Below are 27,724 nucleotides of genomic sequence, written 5' to 3'. Positions count from 1 at the left end.
GGGGATCTTCCCAACCCAGGGATCCAACCTGCATCTCGTATGTCTCCTGCATTGCCAGGCGGGTTCTTTACCACTAGCACTGGGGTGACTGCAGCTATTTGAGTAAATGAGACACCAGAGAAAGACAAGCCAGTGACCTAGGATGATCGTATAGGGTGTGGGGAGACTAGTTTGCTCAGTTAGGTATTTCCCAGGTATGTGTACTGAAAGCACTGTTTTTTCTATGCAAAGGCATTTGCTGTGCCTTACTTCTCTCACATTCAGACTAAAATCTTCTGGAAGCCTGGATGGGCAGGATAATTTAGGTAACAGTCACTGGCAGGAGCTAAAGGAAAAGGGTAGTGTTGGGGGAGAGAAGATGAAAGAATGGGATGATGCAGAATTTGGCAAATTTTACATCTTCTTCCAAAACTTAAAGTTTATTAAAGGCAATAATTTGAGCTTCAGTTTCAGGAAAGTACTAGAATACACAGAAGAACTATACAAAAAAGATCTTCGTGACCCACATAAGCACAATGGTGTGATCACTCACCTAGAGCTAGACATCCTGGAATGCAAAGTCAAGTGGGCCTTAGGAAGCATCACTACTAACAAAGCTAGTGAGGTGATGGAATTCCAGCTGAGCTCTTTCAAATCCTAAAAGATGATGCTTTGAAAGTATGCACTCAATATGCCAGCAAATTTGGAAAACTCAGCAGTGGCCACAGGACTGGAAAAGGTCAGTTTTCATTCTAATCCCTAAGAAAGGCAATGCCAGAGAATGTTCAAACCACCACACAATTGCACTCATCTCACACGCTAGCAAAGTAATGCTCAAAATTCTCCAAGCCAGGCTTCAACAGTATGTGAACCGTGAACTTCCAGATGTTCAAGCTGGATTAGGAAAGGCAGAGGAACCAGAGATCAAATTGCTAGCATCCGCTGGATCATCAAAAAAGCAAGAGAGTTCCAGAAAAACATCTACTTTTGCTTTATGGACTACGTCAAAGCCTTTGACCGGGTGGATCACAACAAACTGGAAAATTCTGAAAGAGATGGGAATACCAGACCACCTGACCTGCCTCTTGAGAAATCTGTATGCAGGTCAAGAAGCAACAGTTAGAACCAGACATGGAACAACAGACTGGTTCCAAATAGGAAAAGCAGTACATCAAGGCTGTATATTGTCAGCCTGCTTATTTAACTTATATGCAGAGTACATCATGGGAAACACTGGGCTGGATGAAACACAAGCTGGAGTCAAGATTGGGAGAAATATCAATAACCTCAGATATGCAGATGACACCACCCTTATGGCAGAAAGGGAAGAAGAACTAAAGAGCCTCTTGATGAAAGTGAAAGAGGAAAGTGGAAAAGTTGGCTTAAAACTTAACATTCAGAAAACAAAGATCATGGCATCTGGTCCCATCACTTCATGACAGATAGGGAAACAAGGGAAACAGTGAGAGACTATTTTTTGGGCTCCAAAATCACTGCATATGGTGACTGCAGCCATGAAATTAAAAGACGCTTGCTCCTGGAAGAAAAGCTATGACCAACCTAGTGAAGTGAAGTGAAATCGCTCAGTCGTGTCCAACTCTTTGCAACCCCATGGACTGTAGCCTGCAGGCTTCTCTGTCCATGGGATTTTCCAGGCAAGAGTACTGGAGTGGGTTGCCATTTCCTTCTCCAACCTAGACAGCATATTAAAAAGCAGAGACATTACTTTGTCAACAAAGGTCCGTCTAGTCAAGGCTATTGTTTTTCCAGTAGTCATGTATGGATGTGAGAGCTGGACTATAAGAAAGCTGAGCGCTGAAGAATTGATGCTTTTGAACTGTGGTGTTGGAGAAAACTCTTGAGAGGCCCCTGGACTGCAATGAGATCCAACCAGTCCATCCTAAAGGAAATCAGTCCTGAATATTCCTTGGAAGGACTGATGTTGAAGCTGATACTCCAGTACTTTGGCCACCTGACGCGAAGAACCGACTCATTAGAAAAGATCCTGGTGCTAGGAAAGATTGAAGGTGGGAGGGGAAGGGGACAACAGAATGAGATGGTTGAATGGCATCACCGACTCAATGGACATGAGTTTGAGTAGGGTCCAGGAGTTGGTGATGGACAGGGAAGCCTGGCGTGCTGCAGTCCTTGGGGTCCCAAAGAGTCAGACATGACTAAGTGACTGAACTGAACTGAACTGTGTCTTTTAATAGTTATCGTTCTCCCTCGGGAGCATTTAATTATCTCTACAAGTCAGTATACAGCAGGGGGGACTCACAAAAGCCCTAATTATTTGTTGCTGTTCAGTCACCAAGTCGTGTCCGACTCTTCACGACCCCATGGACTGCAGCATGCCAGGCTTCCCTGTCCCTCACCATCTCCCGGAGTTTGCCCAAGTTCATGTTTATTGATTATACCCCTGCTTATCTGCAGGGAGTGCTCTCCGTGGGAGGAAAAGTGGAATGTCCCCTCTGCAAACAGGCTTGGTGAGCCCAAATAGTAGCAAAACGATGTAATGTGTCATCGGTGAACTGGGCAGATATAACCTTGAATTAAAAAGATACACTGGAGAAGGTTTACACCAATTCCCTTTTCTGAAAAGTAATGATTAAATTTCTAAAAGCATAGTTTTCAAGCCTTCCAAAACCTCACTCTGTGGCCTTAGCCAGAGAAACCAGCCCGGGACTAACGACTGTGTAGAAGGGCTCTCATTCTCCGCCTCTCCTCTTAATCCAGCTCTCCTGGGCCTGCCCTGGCCTCGTTTTCTGATCTGAGCGCAGATTCCATTGAGATTATTTGGCTTCCTGTTTCACCATTTGGTCTGAGCCTGCAGATTCTTTTTAAAGATTCTAATACAGCAGATGCATGGGTTTAAAACTGAGTACAGTAGAAGGACATGGCAACCCACTCCAGTATTCTTGCCTGGAGCATCCCATGGACAGAGGAGCCCGATGGGCTACAGTTCTTAAAATCGCAGACTCTGACACAACTGAAGTGACTGCGCACGCATGCACAGTAGAACTATAGCGGTTGCTAGAGTTTCTCTCTTAATTTAACAAACATGCTATTTAAAAAACCAAACTTATTTTGGGGGATCATCCCGAATCAGGACTGTAGAGGGAAAGTTGCAAGGGAATGAGGGGGAGGATAAACGTGGCAGGAATTTACATGATTGGCGGTGAGGAGGGTGATGGGCAAAGTGTCAAGGAGGTTCCCAGGCCCGGGAGGGTGTGGCGAGGCCCGGATGGAGTCACACTAACTGGCTTCACCCCTCCCTCCACCTGCCAGCAGCATGGCCCTGGGCAAAGTGTTTAATGACTCTAAGCCTTTCCCATCTATAAATTGGGGACATACATAATCTACTGCATAGGGTTGTGGTGAGGATTAAATGAGATCATTTCCATCTAAAGCCAAGCATAGCCTAGGTACTGAACAGATGGTACCTCTTGTTATATAGTAGCCAGTCTCCAGGAAGGTCATAGAGCAACCTTGTTGCTCAGCATCCACACCGCTGCGTGATCTCTTTCCGTGTTGAATCAGCATCAACCTGCGTGACCAATAGGACACACAGATGGGACAGCACGTGAGGGCTCGGAGACCAGGTCATGAGAGGCGTTCTGTTTCGGTCTCTTCTTAGCCTCTGCCTCAGTCTCTTATACCAGATGCTCTGGGGAACTGCCTTGCCACAGGGTCACTCAAGAGGCTGTAGAGGCCCACGTGGAGAAGAACAAACTTTCCAGCTGTGCGAACCAGCCCTTTTGGAAGCAGATCCTCCAGTCTCACACAGCTTTCAGCTGACTGCAGTCTCAGCCAACATCCGATTGCAATTTTATGAGAGACCCTGAGGCAGAACCAATCAGCAAAGTCACTTCTAGATTCTAGACCCAAAAAACTATGAGATATAATAAACGATTATTGTTGCTTTAAGCCAGTGCATTTTGGGGCGATTTGTTATGCAGTATTAGACAACTAAAATAGGAGGATATTGACTCAGTGGTAAAGAATCCACCTGCCAATACAGGAGACGTGGGTTCAATCCCTGCGTTGGGAAGATCACTTGGAGAAGGAAATGGCAACCCACTCCAGTATTCTTGCTGGAAAATCCCATGAAAAGGGGAGCCTGGCGGGCTGCAGTCCATAGGGTCACAAAGAGTCGGACATGATTTAGTGATTAAACAACAACAAACAACCAGTAAATAAAGCACTTTTTTTTTGGTGCTCCACACCAGACTAGTTTTAAAAACATGACTGGCTTGTAAAATGACACATCATCCTTGTCTGCAAACTTGGTCCTAGGGGACCCACAGGCCATGTCCTTTGTGATCTTATCCAGAAAACTCTGCCTTGGACAGAACCCAGTCCCTCTCCACCTAGGCTGCTTGGTGCCTCTTTCCATCAGCAGACCATCCCTGGCTTTCTTGTTGAGAACCATGAATTCAACCTATGAGCTTGTTAAAAACTAAAAACAATGTAAACTTTAAATTACATGTTCATTCCAGGAGTGTGTGTGTGTATATATATATATAAAATGAACAAGATGAAAATAAAACTTACCTTTAATCTCACCACACAGGTCATGGGCTGATATCATTCTGGACTCTTTTGCACAATATACTCTTTTTAAAAAGAAGTCACTTTTACTGTTTTGGTACTTTTAAAAATTAAATACGATATAATAGTTTTCATTCCAATCCCTAAGAAAGGCAATGCCAAAGAATGCTCAAACTACTGCACAATTGCACTCATCTCACACACATCTCAAAATTCTCCAAGCCAGGCTTCAGCAATACGTGAACTGTGACCTTCCAGATGTTCAAACTGGATTTAGAAAAGGCAGAGGAACCAGAGATCAAATTGCCAACATCCACTGGATCATCGAAAAAGCAAGAGAGTTCCAGAAAAACATCTATTTCTGCTTTATTGACTATGCCAAAGCCTTTGACTGTGTGGATCACAATAAACTGTGGAAAATCCTGAAACAGATGGAAATACCAGACCACCTCACCTGCCTCTTGAGAAACCTGTATGCAGGTCAAGAAGCAACAGTTAGAACTGGACGTGGAACAACAGACTGGTTCCAAATAGGAAAAGGAGTACTCAAGGCTGTATATTGTGAGCCTGCTTATTTAACTTATATGCAGAGTACATCCTGAGAAATGCTGGGCTGGAGGGACCACAAGCTGGAATCAAGATTGCTGGGAGAAATATCAATAACCTCAGATATGCAGATGACACCACCCTTATGGCAGAAAGTGAAAAAGAACTTCATCAACAGTCTCTTGATGAAAGTGAAAGAGGAGAGTGAAAAAGTTGGCTTAAAGTTCAACATTCAGAAAACAAAGATCATGGCATCTGGTCCCATCACTTCATGGCAAATGGATGGGGAAACAGTGGAACCAGTGACGGACTTTATTTTGGGGAGCTCCAAAATCACTGCAGATGGTGACTGCAGCCATGAAATTAAAAGATGCTTACTCCTTGGAAAGAAAGTTATGACCAACCTAGACAGCATATTAAAAAGCAGAGACATTACTTTGTTAACAAAGGTCCATCTAGTCAAGGCTATGGTTTTTCCAGTAATGTGTGGATGTGAGAGCTGGACTATAAAGAAAGCTGAGCGCTGAAGAACTGATGCTTTTGAACTGTGGTGCTGGAGAAGACTCTTGAGAGTCCCCTGGACTGCAAGGAGATCCAACCAGTCCATCCTAAAGGAGATCAGTCCTGGGTGTTCATTGGTACGACTGATGTTGAAGCTGAAACTCCAATACTTTGGCCCCCTGATGTGATGAGCTGACTCACTTGAAAGGACCCTGATGCTGGGAAAGATTGAGGGTGGCAAGAGAAGGGGATGACAGAGGATGAGATGGTTGGATGGCATTACTGACTCAATGGACATGAGTTTGGGTAGGCTCTGGGAGTTGGTGATGGATAGGGAGACGGCAATGGCAACCCACTCCAGTACTCTTGCCTGGAAAATCCAATGGACGGAGGAGCCTGGTAGGCTGCAGTCCATGGGGTTGTGAAGAGTCAGACATAACTGAGCGACTTCACTTTCACTTTTCATTTTCATGCATTGGAGAAGGAAATGGCAACCCACTCCAGTGTTCTTGCCTGGAGAATCCCAGGGACAGGGGAGCCTGGTGGGCTGCCATCTATGGGGTCACACAGAGTCGGACACGACTGAAGCGACTTAGCAGCAGCAGCAGGGAGGCCTGGCGTGCTGCAGTTCATGGGGTCGCAAAGAGTCGGACATGACAGAGGGACTGAGCTGGACAGAACTGAATATGAAATATCTTCCAAGCATTAAGTGAATATTATTTTGAAACTTTCTCTTAATGATTTCTTAGATGGTCCATGATGTTTTTTAATCTGTCCTGTACAGCTGAGGACCTAAGTAATGTCCATAGTTTGTTTTTTTGTTTCTTTTTAAAAAACTTTTTTGCTGCAGCCAGCACTGCAGGTAGGGATCGAAAGTGGTCGATGCAGTTTGAAAAAAAAGAAACTAGAGACAGAATTAAAGTTTTAAAGATGGGACCGGGGAACTCAAGACCTCTTGGCTCAAGAGCCCTGTTCCTCAGAGCCACATTACTTTTATTTAGTGTCTTGGCAAGCAGAAAGTGTCTGTTATGTTACGATGAAGTCAGCCTTCTGTGTCCCCAGTTATGTCTCCCATTTTATTGGTCACTGTAAACTATCTTTGTTATTTTCTTGTACAAGGGCTATCACCTAGCTGAAGGTCATAGACTCACGAGTGCCTTGGGAAAACATCTTAGTGTGTGCACAAGCAGTGTTCTGAACTTGCGCTGACCTGGTGTTCCAAGGTCCACACTATGTTTTTCCTTAGCTTAGCAGGGCATGACAACCCCAACTGATCAACCGATGTACTTTTATTTGGGTTATGCTGTACTGCTGTGTTTTGCTTTTCCCATGGTGATTTTCTCATGGCTCAGCCAGAGCAACAGGCGGCTGACTATTAACCCTTACATTGTTCAATTTTGAAATATTTACAGATTGATTCCCCCAATGGCTACATTTTACATAATTATAGTACAGTATCCAAACCAGGTTTTGACATTGGTATAAAGTTGTGTATAGTTTGTGTCATTTTATCACGTGTAGATTTGCTTAATCACTACCGTAGTCAGTCATCAGTAAATGTCATAAGCAGCAGCCATCAAAGTGGGTAATGGTTGTCCTTCAGGAGCAGGTCTGTGGGATGGGATAGAGTAGGGGTAGGGGACTGGAGCAGAGGAATGGTGCTTTTGTATTTAAGTCCCCTGCAGTGTGTGTGCGTGCTGTGTCCAAATCTTTGCGACTCCATGGACTATAGCCCGCCAGGCTCCAATGTCCATGGGATTCTCCAGGCAAGACTACTGAAATGGGTTGCCATGCCCTCCTCCAGGGGATCTTCCCGACCCAGGGATCGAACCTACGTCTCTTATGTCTCCTGAATTGGCAGGCGGGTTCTTTACCTCATGCTGGGAAAGACACTGAAGACAGGAGGAGAAGGGGAGAAGAGAGGATGAGATGGTTGGATGGCATCATCGACTCGATGGACATGAGTTTGAGCAGGCTCCGGGAGTTGGTGATGGACAGAAAAGCCTGGCGTTCTGCAGTCCATGGGGTCACAAAGCGTCGGACACGACTGTGCGACTGAACTGAACTGAACACCTGAGAACTGCGCCCCCCCCCAAGTATTATATATTTTTTAAAAGCATGTGAAAGTAGTATTTTGATTTGATAAATGACATTTGCTTGTCGGTTTAAACTTGCATTTAAGTTTATTATCGGGCCTCCCATAATTGTATAAACTTAACACCAAGCGACCTGGAGAAGGAAGTGGCAGCCCACTCCGTTATTCTCGCCTGGAGAACCTCATGGACAGAGGAGCCTGGAGGGTCCATGGGGTCACAAAGAGTCGGACACGACTTAACACTGAAAAACACGAAGCGCAACTTCACTTCTCCAGGAGCAAACTACAACTCCCAGGATCACCCGGGTCGAAGGAGCCGGCAGCCATCGGACGCAAACTGCAATTCCCAGAATTCCGCGAGCCAAGGAAGAGGTCCGGCCTCTGGCTGAGGCGGTGGAACCGGCGAGCCTGCGCACGTGCACAGCTGACGCGAGGGGCTCGCCAGCTGGGCAAGCGCACGTAGGGCACCTGCGAGCCTGGCGGCGGTGACGGACCAGACGGCGCGGAGGAGCCTGCGCTCCGGTCCTGGGCCTCCACGGCTCCGAGCAGGCGCCTGGGGCAGGGACGGGCACGGGTTCGCCCAAAGCCATTTCCGCGGAGGGCCGGCCTGGAAGCTTCAGCCCCGTGGAGCCCGGGCTGTAGGGTGCAGGTGAGGTGCGCGCGCTCGCGGAGGGCAAGGGTTCCGCGACACAGCTGGGTTTGGAATTGAAGGAGCGGCCCTGCGACCCACCCCCGGAGGGGTGGAGAGGAGTGGAGGGGGACTTCCGGCTGGGAGGAGTGATGTGGATTGGGGCCGAAGGAGGCGCGGGAGGTGGCGAGGGTGAGGGGAGGTGGACCCTCGAGGTCCCGCGGGCCCCGGCGTGTCAGCTACAGATATTAGCTCAGGGCTGGCACCGGCAGCCGGTTCCCACGCCCTTCTGCTTGGGAGATGGTGCGCATGAGGCGCGGGTGGCGGGGAGCCAGGCGAGAAGCACGGAGGGGGCCTGGCCCTCCCAAGCTTCCTGTGAAGGCAGTACCAGGACAGCCCGCAAGTGACCCCTGGGCTCCTTGGGAGCTCAGTACGGTGCCCACTGTGTGTCTGGTGATGACAGCCTGGCATCGCCTGCTTGACAATGCTGGGATAGCCTCAGAAGTAGGGACACAATGGGCTTCAGTCCCCAACATGTGTGTAGGAGCCGGTCTCCTGATGAATATTCCCTGCTAGGGTCAAGGGCCCTCAGGCCAGAGTCCTGCCAGGTGGTGGGCAGCTAGGGTTGGCCTTCTTTATGCCAACCAAGTCTCAGAACCTACTTTTGGGGGAATTCGGCATGGGAATGGTTATGGGGTGAATTATCTCAGGATTTGGTGGCTCCGAGCACAGACAGAATAGGGTTCATTTACCAAATATGCCCTGCTACATGTGCAGGGCATTCAAATCTTGGCTCTCATTTACTAAGTGTGAGCCCTTGAGCAAGTCACTTATCCTCTCTGAACCTCTTATTTCTTTGCAAGACACGGTTGCTGTGAGGATTAAATAAAATAATGCTTACAAGTTGGAAGCCCAGTGTCTGGTGCCCAGTGAACGTGCAGCAATTATTAGCATTTGTGGTCTCTATCAAACAGAAAATGTTAGAGGTGAGATTGGAACCGAGGTCTGTATCACTGGAATTAGCTGCCCACTCTGACTCTCATGGATCTTGGAGATCTTTTCTCCAACTCATCCTTGCACATTACAAATGAGAAATCTGAGTCCCACTTGCCAGCAGAGCCAGGAAGGAGCACAGGGGAGTCCTCTCTTCCCCAGAGATGGACAGAGCATCAGATCCTGAGTCTTGGGCCCTGGGAGGGTGAGGAGAAGCAGAATGGGGATCCTCAGCAAAAGAAGTTGGGGTGCTGGCGACTGCAAGTGCAATTCCCCCGCACTGCAGCTGTGTGTGTGTCCCGGTGGCCTCGATGTGGCAGGTGTCAGAGCATTTTTCAAACTGACCTTCTGGTTGGCAAGTTCTTGCTCTGAGCCTTGCTTTAGAAAATACTTAGCAATAACATAGGCTTCTAGTGAATACTAAGCTAACCAGAAAATTAAATTATCAAATGTTCCAGTCCCCGAAGGTCCTTGTTATTCTCAACTGGTTGTCAGTGGATACTTTTCCCCCAGGCCTGTCACCTAGTAAATTTTTTAATTGGATAAAATCATGAACATGAAAGGCAGAGCCCAAAAATGTCATCATAGGCTTTGAAACCAAACTTGGGTTTGAATCCCAGTCTCACCGCTTGATAGCTGTGGGACAGTGGGCAGTCCTCTGAATAATTCTGAGCATACATCCTCAAACATGGAATGAGATTGGTTAATACCTGTTATAGATTTGTAACAGGGAACAAATGAGATAATTCTTGTCAGGCACTTAGCATTGTTCCTGGCCTGGAGTCTGCCAGTGAATGGAAGTTATGGCATTAATAATGGTTAATAATAATTATATAAAAATAATTGTCAGGCACTATGCTTTGCCTGAGTTCTCTTTGAATTCATAAAACCACCCTGTGAAGTCGGAATAATTGTCTGTTTTTCAGACTAGGAAATGGAGGCTTGCAGGGTTTAAGAATTGGCCCAGGCGGACATAGAAGGACAAATAGCTACATGATACCACTTAAAGGATGAATGTAGAATAGTCAGACGTATGGAAGCAGAGAGTGGAATGGTGGTTGCCAGGGGTTGTAGGGAGGGAAAATGAGATGGTATCAGTGAAAGGGTGTAAAGTTTCAGATAGACTAGAGGGCCGAGTTCTGAGAGCCCTGCTGCACAGCATACAGCTGTGAGCCTACAGTTCACAATACTGTAGTATATGCTTCAGATTTTGCTTTGAGGGTAGAGCTTACGTTAAGTGTTTTTATCACAAAAATGAGTAAATAAAGGGACAGAGGAAACTTTCGGAGGTGATGGATAGGTTACGGCATAAATTATGGTGATGGTTTCCTGGGTATCTACTTATCACCACCCTTAGCATGTTGTGTATGTTAATTATGTACACCTTTTCGTGTGGTGGAAAACTGTAAAAGAAGAATTGGTGTACGATGATGCAGCTGCTGAGTGTCAGGACCAGAGCTCACATCCTGGCATCTCACTCCAGAACCGGAGCCCTTGACTTCCCCTCCCCTGCTGTTTGGGGTCTTTACGGTTCTGGAAGCCCACCTGTGACCTGGGGCAGCCTCCGGTGTTACAGCAGGTAGCCTCGGCTGCTTGGAGAAGAGGCAGGAGCCTGCAGCCTGGCCGAGGATGCTTCCTCTCCGTGTCTGAGGTTGGCCGAGGCTGGAGGGTGAAGCGTTAGCAAGAGGCAGCCGAAGGGCCCTAGAGGCTCTCATCATGGACCACAGGGCCAGCGAAGGGCCGGAAGCCTGGTTTGGAGAAGAAGTGATCTTGTCTAGAAGCTAGGAAGAGGCCCGGAGGCGTGTGCTTCTTCTGGGCCTCACCTCTGCTTTGGGGAGGGGGTTCGCCTGTGGGTTTGAGGAAAGCCAGCCCCACTGCTTTCATCTTGGCCCCTGTGAGAGCTCCCACTGCCCCTCAAGACCTTTTATAATATAAAGAGTTGGAGCAAATAATTTCTAAGGGCTCTTGTAGCTCTAAAAATTGTTGGTTTTGTCATTCTAAATATGTGGGTTAACCCTGTCAGCACAGCACCAGTGTGGGCGGGGTAACTGTCACTCCACTGTGCGCCCCACACCTCCCTCTGGGTGAGAGAATGACCACAGCTCCCTGAGCTACTTGCCTGGATGGGTGGGGAATGGTTACACACAAGAAGCCTTGGGTTGCTAAGTTACAGTTGAGGGCCTATGGGTCTTTGTTTCCAGAGCTGTCCACAGCTGCTCTGCCCTTCTTGCATGAGGAGAACTCACAGCTCTGAGGTCTTTCCTGCTTTTCCATCACCGACTGTGCCTCTGTGTCTGAATTACTGCAAACCCCAGAGTCAGGCACAGGCTTGAATTCTGGTGCTTCTGCTTGAGCTGCAGGACCTAGAGGAAAGTACTTAACCCCACTAAGCTCTAGTTTTTCATATTAGAAGAAAATGGAGATAACACGAGTACTTGCATTAGAGGGCTTGTGCATTGAGGCTTAAGTGGAAGTGGGCAGAGAACGGGCTTAGAACAGTGACTGGCACATAGTAGGTGCACATGAAGTAAGATGGTGGCAGCATTAACCTCCCCCCCCGTCCAGAGGCCAGTATCCTCTTCCTGACATGTTTCAGAACAGCTGTCAATCCTTTGTTTTATTTATTTATTTGACTGTAGCAGGTCTTCGTTGCATTGTGCAGACTCCTTAGTTTTAGGAGTTAGGCTTGTGGGATCTAGTTCCTTGACCAGGGATTGAACTCGGACCCTCTGCATTGGGAGTGCAGAGTCTTAGCCACTGGACCAGCAGGGAAGCCCCAGTCTTTCCATGTTGTTTGGCTTTGCAGGTCCTCACCTACATACTCAGCACCCAGGGTCTGTCAGGAAACCACACCTTTCACTCTGCCATTGGTGACTACCATCAGTAGTCTTTTTTTTTTTTAATTAATTAATTTTATTTTTGTCTGCACTAGGACTTCATTGCTCTGTGCAGGCTTTGTCTGATTGTGGCGAGCGGGGGCTACTCTTTGTTGTGGCTTCTAATTGTGGTGTCTTCCTTTGTCATGCAGGCACGTGGGCTCAGTACTTGCAGCATGTGGGCTTAGTAGTTGCAGTTCAAAGGCCCTAGAGCACAGACTCAGTAGTTGAGGCACATGGGTGTAGTTGCTCCGTGGCATGTGGGATCTTCCTGGACCAGGGATCGAACCTGTGACCCTTGCATTGGCAGGCAGATTCTTATCCCCTGTACCACCAAGGAAGTCCCATCAATACAGTCTTAATGCTAAGAGTTGTCTCTTTTCTCCACTTTGAAAAGCAGAACAGAGGGCCCTTTCCTGGCTGGGCACTGGGTACTCAGCCCTGGGCTAGGCTTCAGGGAGGGGTTGGGGACCACGTCTGCTGTATTGCCACCATCACTGTTGTTCCCGGTTCAGACTGACACCCAATGACAAGGAACACCCTGGGGACCTTCAGTAGTGGGGGTTTGTGGCAGGAATCAAGGCACATCCTGGGGGACTTCCGGAGTTACCAGGGTTAGGCTGGTCCCAGAGCTTCCGAGAGGAGTGACAGTGGGCCCTGTTAGGAGCCAGAGAAGCAGTCCAGCCTTGCTCCCTTCGGGAGTCCATTTCTCAGGAGACCGACCTCCCTCCCTGCAGGCCTGCAGGTATGGGCATCTGATAACAGCACCACCACCACCACCTGATCTGACTTCTCGGGCATCTCCACTGGTGGCTGCTTTAGGCCCAGCCTCCACTCTCTCATCCATTTAGCTGTGGCCTGGAGAACTGGGCTGCTTTTGTTTTGTTTTGCCACTCAGCATTATAAGTGATGTGGCTTGTGTGGGAAGGTGTGAGCTGGGGAAACTTTTCTCAAAGTGGGGCTTAGAATATGGCAGCCTTTTCAGTCTGCCCCAGGAACATAGGCTGCCCCGGAACATCATTTTCGCAGAGGCTGGGGAGAGGATTTACTAGCCTTTGTGACGGGGAGGCTGTCCTTGGTGGTTTATCCTGGGTTGGACAGAAATGCCCTGCTGGGTATTTAGAAGCGGGGAATTGCAGAACTGTGGAGTGTTACAGAAATCTTAGAGGACTTTCTGAAATTGAGTTCACACTAGAGTCACCTGAAAGCTTTATTAAAAACATGGGTTCCTGGGTTCCCTCAGGGATTCTGGTTTAGCAGGTCTGGAGGGACCCCAGATTTTGCATTTCTCACATCCCACGTGGTGCTAAGACTGCTTTGGGGGACCCTGTGTCCACCTCACAGGTTGACCTTGATTTTCCAGGCCACTTCCTGGCAGGGCAGGGGCTCACTACAGTCGCTGATTCCTCTATGTTAGAACAGCTCTAAGCCTTGGAGAAGTCCTCTTCCTGTCTCCCACGCTGAAACCCCCCCATGACTTGCTTCCGCAGGCCTTACTTCAGGGCCCTGGTGGCCGTGGCAGCCCGGAGCTACACGTCCTTTCTTCAGCCCGGGGCCTGGGTTGCATGTATCGCCAGCGTGCGTGTGTGCCCACTCTGCTAGAGAGGGGTGCAGCCCCCCTCTGTGGCAGCCTCCCTCTTGCTGCTCTGCCGCTCAGCGTTTGCCCAACGCTGCCCCTCAGGAATGCCCAAGGTCCAGGGGCTTCCTTTCCCTGAGGAAGAGGGCCCTACTGCTCCTTGCATCCTACACAGAGTGGGGTTTCTGGATTTTTGCTGATCCTGGCTGTCCCACTGGGAGAATCCCAGAAGCCCTTGTATAGAATAGTTTCATATGAACAGTTAGGCACATAGACTCTGATTCCTGCCACAGGTGCATATTTAGAGTCTAATCATGAAGAAACACCAAACGAGCCCCAATTGAGGAACATACCAGAAAATATCTGACTCCATTAGAAACTGTTGAGGCCATGAAAGTCTGAGAGGCTGCCCAGATTAGGGGAGACGAGTGAGACGTGCTACCTGGCCACCAGGCTTCGCCTTGGCTTGGATTCTGGGCCACTGAGTGGAGACCACAAATTACTAACAATATTAATTCCCGATTTTGTGTGATGACGAGAGAATGTTCTCATTCTTAGGAGACAGATGATGAAGTGGTAGGGACTAAAGGGGCAGATGCCTCTGGCTTATTTTTAAAAGGTTCGGAAAAAAAGAACATGGTACAATGAATGTGTCAGCTTAGCAGCTGGTGGTAAGGCTAAGGATGCAGGAGAGTTCTTTGTACTATACACACAGTTTTGTTTTGTTTTTTCCTAAGTCTGGGATTATTTCCAGATAAAGAGAAGGAAAACGGGTAACAGAGATGACATTGGAGCCAGCCCGCCTTCATTAGTCTCATCGCTGCTTCCTGCGGGACCCTGGGCAGGTCTCAGTGGGCTTCGGTTCTACCATCTATAAAGCGAAGATCACCACGTAAAGTGGAGAACCCTGCACCTCATGATTGGCCAGTAGATGTCGGCTCTGATGTGGCGGTGGTGGTGGTGGGAATGATGCAAGGAAGGAGATGAAGGTGACATCTTGGTGATGAGGCCAAAGGAAAACCCTCGCTGAGGCCTCTCGCCTCCTTATCACTCATGCTGGGCTCCAGGCTCCCCGAGTGTTTGGCAGGGACTGCTGTGACCTTGGCACTGCCTGGCTCCCCCGCCACAAGGGCCTCACAGGTGATCACTTGAGCCCAGGGGGCTCCACTGGTGAAACGCACGTCTCCTGACGCTGCCCACTCCGTGCCTGTCTGTAATGCACTGCCCTTTCAGCTGCATGTGGCTTTGGGCCTGCGTGTCACAGCCCTGGGATGAGAGAGGAGCCTATAGCTGGGTGACCTCATGGCTTGCTTGGTGGGCAGATGCAAGACCTGGGCGCAGCGATGTCTGCTGTGGATGGAAGTTTGCCATAGTTACTGCCAGCAGGGACGTGTGGACACCTAACAGGAGCAGTCATCTTAACCCCCACGACCACAAAAACAGCTCCAAAACCTTGCTCAAAACCCCTCCACCCCTCAGGTCGCTTCCGTGGATAGCCTCAGGTCGAACCAGGACCATTTCCTGTCATGCACACTTCTCCCTTCTTCTGGGTGAGTGTTTTATGCTGCTTGTCGTGAGTGGCCTTCTGACCCTCTTGATGCAGTCAGTCGTGCAGGCGTGTTCTGAGCATCACAGCAGCCACTCACTCGACTCTCTTTTCCTGCTTCTTCCCTGTTTGTGACCACATTGGTGCCTAGTAATGCTTTTCTGTTATGCCAGAAAGGGCCAACACAGGGGGCTCTAACTTGCAAGTGACCCGTGGGTGTGAAGCAAAAGCCAGATGGTGTCACAGCAAGTTGTGCGAGCAAGGGTTTCTGTGTTGGTGGTAGGTGGGACTCACCTCCACCTGTTCAGCTGTCCCGCCTGTGCTGAGTGCCTTGGAGCCTTGGCTGTCCTCAGCAAAGCTTGCCTTTGCCCATCGTGCCAGAGTAACACAGACTGGAATTCTCTTGCTCCACCCGCAGCCCCACCGGTCCACCCTGGGAGTTCCATCCGGTTTTGCTGATAAGAAAGAAGAGTCACTATGTTTAGCTGTTAATAGAGGATGAACGTCTGCATCTTCGCCTTTCTTTGCTCTTTATGCTAAACCGAGGAGTTATTATCCATGTTAAGTTTTTGGTCTAAGCATGTGAACTTGTAACTAAATGTTAAAGATGCCTGATCACTTAAATATTAGGTTTTACAAGGAGTACTCAGAGGCTGCCAACATTTGGCCAAAATGTAAACGCTTTTGGCGGAAACCCTGATGCCTTGTCAGTGTTTGTTCAGGCTTGTCAGTAGCATTGATGGAGAGCTGAGTTTGGAGCCCACATAAACATGATGTGAGGAGTAGCAGCTCCATGCTTTGCTTCTGGTAACCATGACTAGGAGGGGCAAGGAGCAGGGAGAGATCACTCTGAGGGCGTTTGAGTATTGGAGCTTGTGTGCTGTTCACTAACTGGTGACTCGTGAGACACATCGGTGCAGGACAGGAAGCTTCCATCATTCAGCACCAGTGATTCAGGCTGCGTTTAGGGTAAAAGCGTATTTTTCAATAATTAACAAGAACTCTCTGGTTTTTCAGTTGGGGGTATGAACAACCTGTTAAAGTAAAACTGTTGTACTATTAATAGAAAACCTTCTTTAGACACTCTCGCCAGCCCTTGTCTTGGCCTGGCCCTGCCAGTCTTCTGAGCCTGGGTCTGGTGGGTGCTGGCAGTCCTAGCCTCCCAGCCCTGCTCCTGGGGGCATGAACAGTGACCAGCGGCTGGTCCTGGCAGTTGGGAACCCAGTACAGCTGGCCAGGTCAGCAGCAGAGGGCTTCATTTAAGACCAGAGCTCACATCCTTGGACCCATTATACCAGCAACAAGGCTAGCGGCCCCAGTCCTTGGGCCTGCCTGTCATCTTCACTCAAGTGGAACAGTGGCCAGAAATTACAGACTAGGACATTCCCGTTTTAAATGGATTTCTGGCTTCTCTGGAAAACCAGAAAAGTAGTATTACAGACTGAATTGTGTTCTTGGAAATTCATAATCAAAGCCCTGACCCCTCAGTGTGACTGTATTTAGAGATAGGACCTTTAAGGAGGTAATTAAGGTTAACTAAGGTCATAAGGGCTTCCCTAGTAGGTCAGATGGTAAAGAATCCACCTGCAATGTGTGAGACCCAGGTTCGATCCTTGGGTTGGGAAGATCCCGTGGAGGAGGAAATGGCAACCCATTCCAGTGCTCTTGCCTGAGGGATTCCATGGACAGAGGAGCCTGGTCATAAGGGTGGGGCCCTAATCTAATAGGACTGGTGTCCCAATAACAAGGAGAGAGACCAGAGAGCTCTGCCCCCTCGGTGCACACAGGGAGGTCACCTGAGGACAAGTGAGAAGGTAGTCATCTGCAAGGCCAGGAGAGAGGCCTTAGGAGAAACCGTACATGTTGACACCTGGGTCTGGGACTTCCAGCCTCCAGAACTGTGTGAAAAGAAATGTCTGCAGTCCTTGGTTACGGCAGCTGGAGCAGACTGATACTGATAGGTGCTGCCAGGCCACTGTACTGCCAGGCCCTTGTCAAATTGAACTTTAATCTGGGTGTTTGGTCTCTGGGGCACGCTGCCCAGAGACTGCTGGTTCTTGGCCTCAGTAAGCATGTGAATTTGCACCCTCTGCTCGAGGCCGGGAATTCCTGGGGCTCTTACTCCTTATCAGGTGCCGGGGCCCTTGTGAACGGCTTTTCTGTGCCTGTGTCTGGAGCCTGGCAGGGCCCCCGGGAGTGGAGCCGGCACCCAGGGCTGGGTGGGCAGCCTCGGCTGGGAGCCCCCATAGTAGGGACCCCCCAGGCCTTACTGTGTCTGCAGGTGTGGCGGCAGCATCAGCACCTTGCTCCGGTGCTTCCTGGAATAGGTGGGATCCTGGAAAGGTGGGATCCCACTGTCTGTAAGAATCTGATAATCCATATCTGGTCCAAGAGCTGAGGGAAGCAGTTTGGGGCGGGGTGGGGTGAATTGGTTTCCTCTGTCTGCCTCAGTTTCTAGAGGGCTGTTTTAAGCATGTTTTAAATCTCATTTCTTTTTTACTCCCTTTCTTTTGAAAAGTATTTTTTTTCTTTTTTCTTTAGTTTGAATCCATTCTTCTATTGATTGACTTGTCAGCAAAATTAAAGAAAAAAATTAGGTAAACATCTTACATCTACCAAACCTGATACGTTTTTGGTGAAAATATTCTAACACTAAAAATATACCACTGAAAAACGTTCTTCCTCCATATCATTCTTCGTCCTGGCTGAGCCACTAAGCTCTTTGTGCTGCATACCCGCTGGGTCCTAAATGCAGCGCCCAAGGGAGAGGAGGCCCCCCACCAGCGCTGCCCGCGGAGAGGAGCACAGCGGCCGACGTCCAGGCTGCTCGGTTGTTGGCTCTGCCACAGAAGTAGTTACGCCAGGTCAGGGCCGGGCCTGCCGACATCTAACTGAGCCTGTCGTCAGGAGGGTGAAGGAAGGAATCTAAGGACCTACATCATGAACGATTCAAGGGCACAGCCTTCCACCACGGCCCTGCCTCCAGGCCTCAGGAGGGGTTCCTCTGGGGATCTTCTCAGTGCTTGCCCCCTGGATGACAGGCTCTTTCCCTCCTGGGACCCCCAGCCTAGACAGGTGTGCTGAAGACAACACCATCCAAGCTATGGATTTGTGGTGGTGTTCAGTCGCTAAGTCACGTCTGACTCTGCAACCCCATGGACTGCGGCACTTCAAGCCTCCCTGTCCCTCACTGTCTTCCGGAGTTTGCCCAAGTTCATGTCCATTGACTCAGTGATGCTATCCAGCTATCTCATGCTCTGCCACTCTCTTCTTTTGCCTTCAGTTTTTCCCTGCATGAGGTCTTTTCCAGTAAGTCGGCTGTTCACATCAGGTGGCTAGAGTGTGGCAGCTGCAGCTTGAGCCCTTCAAGTGTCAGTGAGTATTCAGGGTTGATTTCCATTAGGATTGGCTGGTTTGATCTCCTTGCAGTCCAGGGGACTCTCAAGAGTGTTCTTCAGCACACCTTATAAGTCCAAGAAGGACTGTCTCTTCCCATGCAAATTTGTTTCCAAACAACTCAGCTCTGTAGTCAGCCCTCTCCCCCACAATCAGAGAAGGTGTCTCGGAGGCCAACTCAGGCCTCTTTTATTTGCCTCTGTAACAGGACTCCATGGGGGGTGACCACAGGGACCCTGCCCTCCTCTTCCAGCAGCCTGTACGGTCCGGAAAAGCTGTATTTCCTCAGCCAGCAGACAGGACTGGGGAGAACTTTGGCTTCTTTAGAATCAGGGATCTGGTTAATGTCCCCTTTGCCTCCATCTGTTATCTTTTGAAAACATTTCTGAGGGTTTTGCCTGATCCTTCTGTTCTGGCATTTGCAGGCTGCTGCTGTGCAGCTGAGAGTGGACAGACACAGGGCAACCAGGGAACAGACTGGGAGGACTTTATAATGAGCAGTGACTGCCCTAGTTCTTGTTGGCATTCTCACTACCACACTTCGGCTGTTTCACAGCAGGGAAAAATGCAAGGGTGGCCCTCCATCTGTCTCCACTGGGGCAAAATGCAGTAGTATTCTGTGTTAATTAACATTCCCCAGAAGCAGATCGTGAGACACGGATTCAAGTGCAAGTAGATTATTTGCACTTGACTCCAGCATACATGAACAGGGAAGTGGAGAAGAGAGACAGGGCAGGGCAGAAGGCCAGTTCCCGCTGCAGGCAACTCTGTAATCCACTTAATCTGTTAGGGAACTTTGGAAGCCCATGGAGAAGATGGCTCAGGGCCGTCTCATCTGGGTAGGATGGGATTGGGGGGTTTATGCGACTGGCCCCATCAGGTGTTGGTGCAAGCCCCCTGGCCTGTAACTGGAAAAGTGGTAAAAACTTAGGCAGTCTGACCCTCAGGGCTCCCTGCTTTATCCACCACACTACTTATCAGAAAATGTCCTGTCCATTCCCAGCAAACCTTCCCTCCTGTTTTCCCTCTTGGAAGGGTCTCCCACGGGAGAGCCTGACGTGTGCATGAGAGGTCCACGTAGGCCAGTCTGTATTTGTCCTTCCTTCGGTCGATACCATTGTGGGCAGGGCCTGAGGGTGGGTGGAGGACGTAGCATCTGATTAGAAACAGTCCTTCCCATTCCACAAGCTCCGGGGTGGTCTCTGCCTGGCTGCCTTTTAGCCCCACAAGGCCCCCATGTTTGCTGGTTCCCATAAGCTTTGTCCCAAGGCCCCCAACCTCAGTGACTTGACTGGGATTGGCTGCGGCACACACAGCCCCCTGGTCCTCCTTTTGCCCGTGGCCCCTTCCCCACATCCCCACCTGCTGCCAAGCCTGTCTTTCACCGCAGGGGAGGGCCAGGTCGCAGAATGCTCATAAGAGATGCTGTGAGTACTCGGGGGCCAAGCTGCCTGCTCAGCTTGGAGGTGGTCTTCCTTTCTTCATTTCCTGGGAGTCTTGCTTTCTGATATTCCCTGGGTGTGTCTGTTTTGGCTTTAGCTGCTGTTGGAAGCTGTTCTTGTCTGCGATCAGAGCAAAACATGCATCAGCTTGTGCTGCACCCATCTGCCTCCTGTCTCGCCAGACACAGCTTTAATTTTTGAGTATTAATTTATTACTCATCCACTTTCTAGTATTCTGTCATTTTGTAATAGTGATTTTATTTTATTCTTTATGGTTTCGTTTTAAACTTTTTCTATGCAAATGTCAGACAAACTCAAAAGAGAATCAAGAAAAGACCCCATCACCATCTTTAACTGTCAGTATCTGTATTTCACCTGTCTCCATGCCTTTTTTGCTGGAGTATTTTAGAACAAACCACGTACTTGTTGTTTTACATATAAATACTTATGTTCTCTTATTTGTGGGCTACCCTGATAGCTCCATTGGTAAAGAGTCCACCTGCAGCACAGGAGACCCCAGTTTGATTCCTGGATTGGGAAGATCCGCTGGAGAAGGGAGAGGCTAACCCCTCCAGTATTCTTGGGCTTCCCTTGTGGCTCAACTGGTAAAGAATCAGCCTGCAGTGCTGGAGACTTGGGTTCAGTCCCTGGGTTGGGAAGATCCCCTGAAGAAGCGAAAGGCTACCCACTTCAGTATTCTGGCCTGGAGAATTCCATGGACTGTAGTCCACAGGGTCACAAAGAGTTGGACACAACTGAGTGAGTTTCAACTCACTTCTCTTGTTTCTTACCTAATTTTTAATAGTTTGAGACTTACAGAAAAGTTAACAAAAACACCTCACTCAGCTTCCCCTGATGTTAACATCTTACACAGCAATTATCAAAACTAGGAAATGAACACAGCTCTGAACCTTACTCAAATTCTGCCAGCTGTCCTATTAATGTCCTTTTTCTGGCCCAGGATCCCACATGGCATTTAGCTGTCATGTCTCCTTACTCTCGTCCAATCTGGGACCTCCTCAATCTTCCCCTCTCTTTTATGATGTTTAACTCTTGCAGGGGTCCTGATCAGGTATTTTGTAGAATATCTTTCTATTTGGGTTTTATGTTTTCTTTGTTAACTAATCTTAATATTAACTAAAATTAGCTTAATTAACTAAAATTAATATTAATTAAAATTAACAGACCACCTTCAGTGCCAGAACCGGAACTAGAGCCAAGTTTTCCCCATTTGGAAATATAGATCAAAGTTATGTTATTTTGGGCAGGAAGGCTCCAGAAATGAGGTACCCTCCTCAGCACATTATATTAAGAGGTACATGGTGTCAGTATTGTTATTGGTGATGTTAATGGTGATTATTTGGTTCAGACGATGTCTGCTCTGCTGTAAAATTTCTATTTTTACTTTTGAAGTTAATATGTATCTCATAGGGAGGTACGTAGAGACTGTGCAGATTTCCTGTTTCTCACCATACTTGCACCCACCAATTTTAGCAGCCATCAGTGAATCTTGCCTGAAACAGTTATCGCTGTGATGTTTGCCAACTGGTGATGTTCTATTTCCATTATTGTTTCTACATTTATTAATTGGCATTCTACTATAAGATCTGTGTCTTCTCCCCTATTTATTCGATTATCTATTCATATCAATATTGACTCATGGGTATTTATTTTATTCTATGGGTTATATAATCCATTACTATTGCTTTTTAACTTTGTTCCTCAAATTGTCCCAGATTCAGCCATTGGGAGCTCCTTCAGTTTGGATCCTGTGTCTTTTGGATATGTTCCCATCATTTTTTGAGAACTTCCTTACATTCTGGCACTATAAGATATTCTAAGCTCATCTTGTAATTTTCCTTTCCCAGGCCTGGAAGCAGTTATTTCTCCAAGGAGCCCTGGTTCCTTTTAGTGGAGAATGCTGTTTAGAAATCAAAATCCGAGTGCTAACTGTGCTCATTGCTGCTGTGGTGTCACTGCGCTCAGCCCGACTCCCCCACTGGCCAGAGCCAGGAGTCCCATGTGTATGGAAAGATACCTAGGTCCCAGCTGTTCTTCCTGCTGGAGTTCCCACCTGTCAGTCAGTCATGACTCTTTTCAGTTCTTTGGCCCAGATCTGAGCTGAGGCTCTCAGGATGGTCTCACCAGCCCCCAGTGAGACACGTTGCCTTTCCTGCCTTTGCATTATCTTCTTAAACTCTTCTTGTCCTTGCCTTTACTTCCTCAGTTCTTTTCCTCTCCCCATCCTAAGGATGAATTAACTATCTGTCCTCTTGGCCTCTTTCTGACTCCTGGTTTCTCCTCTTACCTCCTAGAGAGATGTCAGAACTCCAGCTGCAGTCATGTTACACTGGGTACATAGGTTTTTGCTCTCGAGCAGCCTTGGTAGTACTCTCTCTCTCTCTCTCTCTATATATATATATCTATATATATATATATATATATCTCCTTACCACAGTGGTGGTTAGGATAGTGGCAGGACCATAGGACACTGGTCAGAAATTGTCAAGTATCAGCAACTTAACATGGTTCAACCTAATAGCAAAGTAGTCCTTAGCTGGTGAGGCTGGGTGGAGAATTTCTAGATGGGGACATATATATTTGGAAAAGTATATGCAACATTATTATTTTATATATACAGATATAGATATAAAATACTAACTTCAGAAAAAGTAGAAGTTGGACTTCCCTGGCAATCCAAAAGTTACGATTCCACACTTCCACTGCAGAGGGCACAGGTTAGATAGATCCTGCATGCTGCATGACATGGCCAAAAAGTAAAAAAAGAAATTCATTAAAGAAAGTAGAAATTGATGAAATCTTGTTGTCTTGGGGAGCAGATACTATAAAAGAGTTTTGTGCGTGAGAGATTCTTGGCGGAAGGGGTTGCTGCACTTTACGGATCAGTTTGAGACATGAAAGAGGTTTTCTTTATTATTAGTGGGTACATGGCTTTGAAAAGACTGAGAAACACTGATGCTTAAGCAGATTTCTCGGCTGCAGGGCTTCTGGGCTCTTAGAGGCCCTGCCCTGGAGGTGAACAGGGCTGACTGAAGGCACAGTCAGAAGCCAGCTAAGCAGGTGCCCTGTTCTCACCCCATGGCTGGCATCAGGTGTCACCCATCCTGTTTCCATGGGGACTGAACAGTCCCATTCTTCGGCTGTCTGAACAGTCCTGGGCCTCAGAGCAAGTATGATACCCTTCCCAGTAGCGGAGGAAAAGGAGCAAATGCCCACAGCCCAGCCAGGCCTCCCTGTAGGCAAGAGTATGCGGGACAGGAAGTTTAACCCTTCAAAGGTGTTGCCTCCACATACAGAACCCTTGTCAGTGGTGAGACTCAGACACAGTTCTCTTACTGGACCCGTGAGGGGACAAGTTTATACCCATCTTTTCATAAAAATCAGCAGGCGTGATTTCCAATAGGAAATCCCTGTGCATGTGTCCCAGATGGGGCATAACAGCGGTCCTGGTGTGCAGCCTGGGACCGGCAGTCACAGGCTTCCCATCCCAATTGTGCCCATGGTAAGGTGAAGTCCTTCCCTGGCAGTACCAGGGAGGTTGGGCCCCTAATGGGGATTTTCCTTGAGGCTTCTCACAACACAGCAGTTAGCTTTCTTTGCAGCAGTGTTTCGTTACAAACAGCTCCAGAGTTTCAGTGACATATGATAAGAGGCATCTGTTCAGCTCAGATATCTGTCTCTATTGCCCGGGCTTGGGTGGGTTTGCCCAGTGGTTCTGACAGTCTTCCCTCACTTACACATCTGGGGGTCAGCCAAGCCACACCCAGCATGGCTGCAACAGCTGTGCTCCCCACATAGCTCTCTCCTCCGGGACCAGCAAGTTCAGCTGATCACATTCTTCTCACAGCAACATCCTAGTTATAAAGAGGGCAGATAGTCACACAAGCACCTTTCAAGCCCCTGAATATGTTGTCTGTTGACACCTCATTGGCCAAAGCAAGTTATGTGGCCAAACCCAAAGGCCAGGTGCAAGGATCTGTACTTCCCCATGAAGGCAGCAGGGGAGGGAAGTGGGTGAACATTTTAGAAGGGTCTAGCCTACCAGGCGGATTCCTGTATCCACGTGCAATGCAGGAGACTCTAGTTCAATTCCTGGTTTGGAAGATTCCTGGAGAAGGGATAGGCTACCCACTCCAGTATTCTTGGGCTGCCCTGGTGGCTCAGATGGTAATGAATCTGCCTGCAATGCGGGAGACCTGGGTTCCATCCTTGGGGTGGGAAGATCCCCTGGAGGAGGGCATGGCAACCCACTCCAGTATTCTTGCCTGCAGAATCCCCATGGACAAAGGAGCCTGGCAGGCTGTAGTCAGTGGGGTCACAATGAGTCAGACACGACTGAGTGACTAAGCACGTTTAGCCTACCAGATCTTCAAGTGTGCAAAACGGTGCAAGCATCCAGTGCCTCAGTGGAGGCCAGCACAGCGCCTGGCACCAGGCGGGTGCTCGGGGTGACTGGAGACACACCATGTAGACACCTTTTCCTTTTCCTTCTCTCCTCCCGCAGGCCTCTGCCGGTCCTCCGGGAGCCCGCAGGGATGGGTAAAGCTGGCCAGGCTCAAGCTGCTTCCCCGGGCCCGTCGTCTCTCTAGGGCCCCAGGAGGTGCTAGGATGCACCTGTCCGCCGTGCTCAACGCCCTGCTGGTGTCCGTGCTGGCGGCCGTGCTCTGGAAACACGTGCGGCTGCGTGAGCATGCGGCCTCCCTGGAGGAGGAGCTGGCCGTCGGCCGCCGGGCCGCCGACCCCGCCCCCGGCCTGCGGATCGACTACCCGAAGGCGCTGCAGATCCTGACCGAGGGCGGCACGCACATGGTGTGCACCGGCCGCACGCACACCGACCGCCTCTGCCGCTTCAAGTGGCTCTGCTATTCCAGCGAGGCGGAGGAGTTCATCTTCTTCCACGGCAACGCCTCCGTGATGCTGCCCAGCCTGGGCTCGCGGCGCTTCCAGCCGGCCCTGCTCGACCTGTCCACCGTGGAGGACCACAACACCCAGTACTTCAACTTCGTGGAGCTGCCTGCCGCCGCCCTGCGCTTCATGCCCAAGCCCGTGTTTGTGCCCGACGTGGCCCTCATCGCCAACCGCTTCAACCCCGACAACCTCATGCACGTCTTCCACGACGACCTGCTGCCCCTCTTCTACACCCTTCGGCAGTTCCCCGGCCTGGCCCGCGAGGCCCGGCTCTTCTTCATGGAAGGCTGGGGAGAGGGTGCCCACTTCGACCTCTACAAGCTGCTCAGCCCCAAGCAGCCCCTCCTGCGGGCACAGCTGAAGGCTCTGGGCCGGCTGCTCTGCTTCTCCCATGCCTTCGTGGGCCTCTCCAAGGTCACCACCTGGTACCAGTATGGCTTCGTCCAGCCCCAGGGCCCAAAGGCCAACATCCTGGTCTCTGGCAACGAGATCCGACAGTTCGCGCGTTTCCTGATGGAAAAGCTGAATGTGAGCCAGGCCAGGGCCCCCCTGGGCGAGGAGTACATCCTGGTGTTCAGCCGCACCCAGAACAGACTCATCCTGAATGAGGCAGAGCTGCTGCTGGCCCTGGCCCAGGAGTTCCAGATGAAGACCGTGACGGTGTCCCTGGAAGACCACGCCTTTGCAGACGTGGTGCGGCTGGTCAGCAATGCCTCCATGCTGGTCAGCATGCACGGGGCCCAGCTGGTCACGGCCCTGTTCCTGCCCCGCGGGGCGGCCGTGGTGGAACTCTTCCCCTATGCTGTCAACCCTGACCACTATACCCCTTATAAGACACTGGCCACACTGCCTGGCATGGACCTCCAGTACATAGCCTGGCAGAACACGATGCCAGAGAACACGGTCACACATCCCGAGCGGTCCTGGGACCAGGGGGGCATCGCCCACCTAGACCGGGCTGAGCAGGCCCGGATCCTGCAAAGCCGGGAGGTACCCCGGCACCTCTGTTGCCGGAACCCTGAGTGGCTCTTCCGAATCTACCAGGACACCAAGGTGGACATCCCATCGCTCATCCAAACCATACGGCGTGTGGTGAAGGGCCATCCAGGGCCAAGGAAGCAGAAGTGGATGGTCAGCCTGTACCCTGGCAAGGTGCGGGAGGCACGATGCCAAGCGACAGTGCAGGGCGCCTCCGAGGCCCGCCTCTCTGTCTCCTGGCAGATCCCGTGGAACCTCAAGTACCTGAAGGTGAGGGAGGTGAAGTACGAGGTGTGGCTCCAGGAGCAGGGGGAGAACACCTACGTGCCTTACATGCTGGCCCTGCAGAACCACACCTTCACGGAGAACATCAAGCCCTTCACTACCTACCTGGTGTGGATCCGCTGCATCTTCAACAAGACACTGCTGGGACCCTTTGCAGACGTGCTGGTGTGCAGCACGTAGCGAGCGGCCTGGCCAGGCCTCCTGGGGTGGGGGCTCCTCTGCCTCGGAGACCCTGGGCCTGCCAGATGCCAGGGGTGGCTTCTGGGAATTATTTATTTATTGACCAGACCTCTATCTCTCGGTCATCTCACTGCATCTGCGGTGAGGGGTTCTCAGAGCGCCTGTTTGCACAAGTGTGATGGGGCCTCCCCCCTTCTTCTCCCATTCTGAACATCCATACCCTGGAGAAGGCCTGAGTGGGGAGGAGAAAGAGGAGAGTAAGGATCCCAAAGAACCTCTTTGGCTGAGTGTTCATCCTGTTCCCCTCGACATCTTTCTGGTTGGTGTCGGGTTTCTGGAAACTGCTGCTGATGCTGTGGCCGTTTGGGTGGGTGTGGATGTACATAAGCTTCCATTGTCACGAAACTCACCTGTAGCCCCACAAAGGGTATGTTTGGAACACTCATTAAATGATTATAAATATCTTGGTCAAGTGTTTTACTGGTGGGCAGGAAGAGGGTCCAGCAGCCAGTACCCAGATGCCCTCTCATCCTGATTGTCAGCCGAGGAGCCATGGCAGAGGGGTGGCATCGAGGCCCGGGAAGCCAGGCTGGCTGGCTGCATTCCATCCTGGTGCGGAATGGGTACCCCACTTCCATCTGTGGGGGATGAAAGCTTGGAAGTAGGTGAGGAGAGGGCTGTGAGGAGGAAGAGCAGCGTCTGCCAGGGTCTGGTTAGGCTTCACTGGACATTCAGACACAGCAGACCATGTACACCCGGTGTGGGAGTTGCTGAGGAGGATGCCGCACAGGATGCCCAGCAGGCGGCACGGCCACACCACGTGACTTCTTCCGCAGGAGGATCCGCACATCGGCTCAGGGGCCGCTCTCTTCCCCACGTGATTGCTCTGGAGGTGACACCCCCATAGCTAGTTGTGGGAGCCGCTTTGGCTTAGGAGCCCCATAGGAACCGTTATCTTTTTTAAATACGTATATTTTCTGGAGGGAGGTATTTCTCATACTTTTTAATTTGGCTGCTCTGGGTCTTAGTTGTGGCATGTGAGATCTAGTTCCCCGACCAGAGATTGAACCCAGGCCCCCTGCTTTGGGAGGTGGAGTCTTAGCCACTCAGCCACCAGGGAAGTGCCCATTGTCTTCTAAGCAGCGAATAGGCAAGTCCCCAGGTTCCCTCAAGGAACCTGCACGGGCATAGGAGCCATCGAACTCAGGGAGGCCTCACTGTGG

The 27,724-nt window shown here is 49.9% G+C and overlaps 1 protein-coding gene across 2 annotated transcripts; it reads left to right on the top strand.

The window, feature by feature from the left end:
• Window positions 1–7,637: 7,637 nt before the first annotated feature.
• POMGNT2 (protein O-linked mannose N-acetylglucosaminyltransferase 2 (beta 1,4-)) lies at window positions 7,638–26,965 on the top strand. Of its 2 annotated transcripts, none has more exons than XM_040246114.1 (2): window positions 7,638–8,321; window positions 24,655–26,965. In XM_040246114.1, exon 2 carries the CDS (start codon window positions 24,759–24,761, stop codon window positions 26,499–26,501), a length of 1,743 nt encoding a protein of 580 aa, XP_040102048.1. In that variant the 5' UTR covers window positions 7,638–8,321; window positions 24,655–24,758; the 3' UTR covers window positions 26,502–26,965. The 2 variants fall into 2 exon arrangements, with proteins under 2 accessions (XP_040102048.1, XP_040102049.1); XM_040246115.1 differs by lacking the exon at window positions 7,638–8,321 and adding an exon at window positions 18,580–18,666.
• The last annotated feature ends 759 nt before the right edge of the window (window positions 26,966–27,724 follow it).

Source organism: Oryx dammah, unplaced genomic scaffold (assembly GCF_014754425.2).
Source record: "Oryx dammah isolate SB20612 unplaced genomic scaffold, SCBI_Odam_1.1 HiC_scaffold_9, whole genome shotgun sequence".
In the NCBI taxonomy this organism is placed as follows: Eukaryota; Metazoa; Chordata; class Mammalia; order Artiodactyla; family Bovidae; genus Oryx; species Oryx dammah.
The sequence above is the reverse complement of the archived record's forward strand: the minus strand, read 5'-3'. Positions and strand labels throughout refer to the sequence as shown.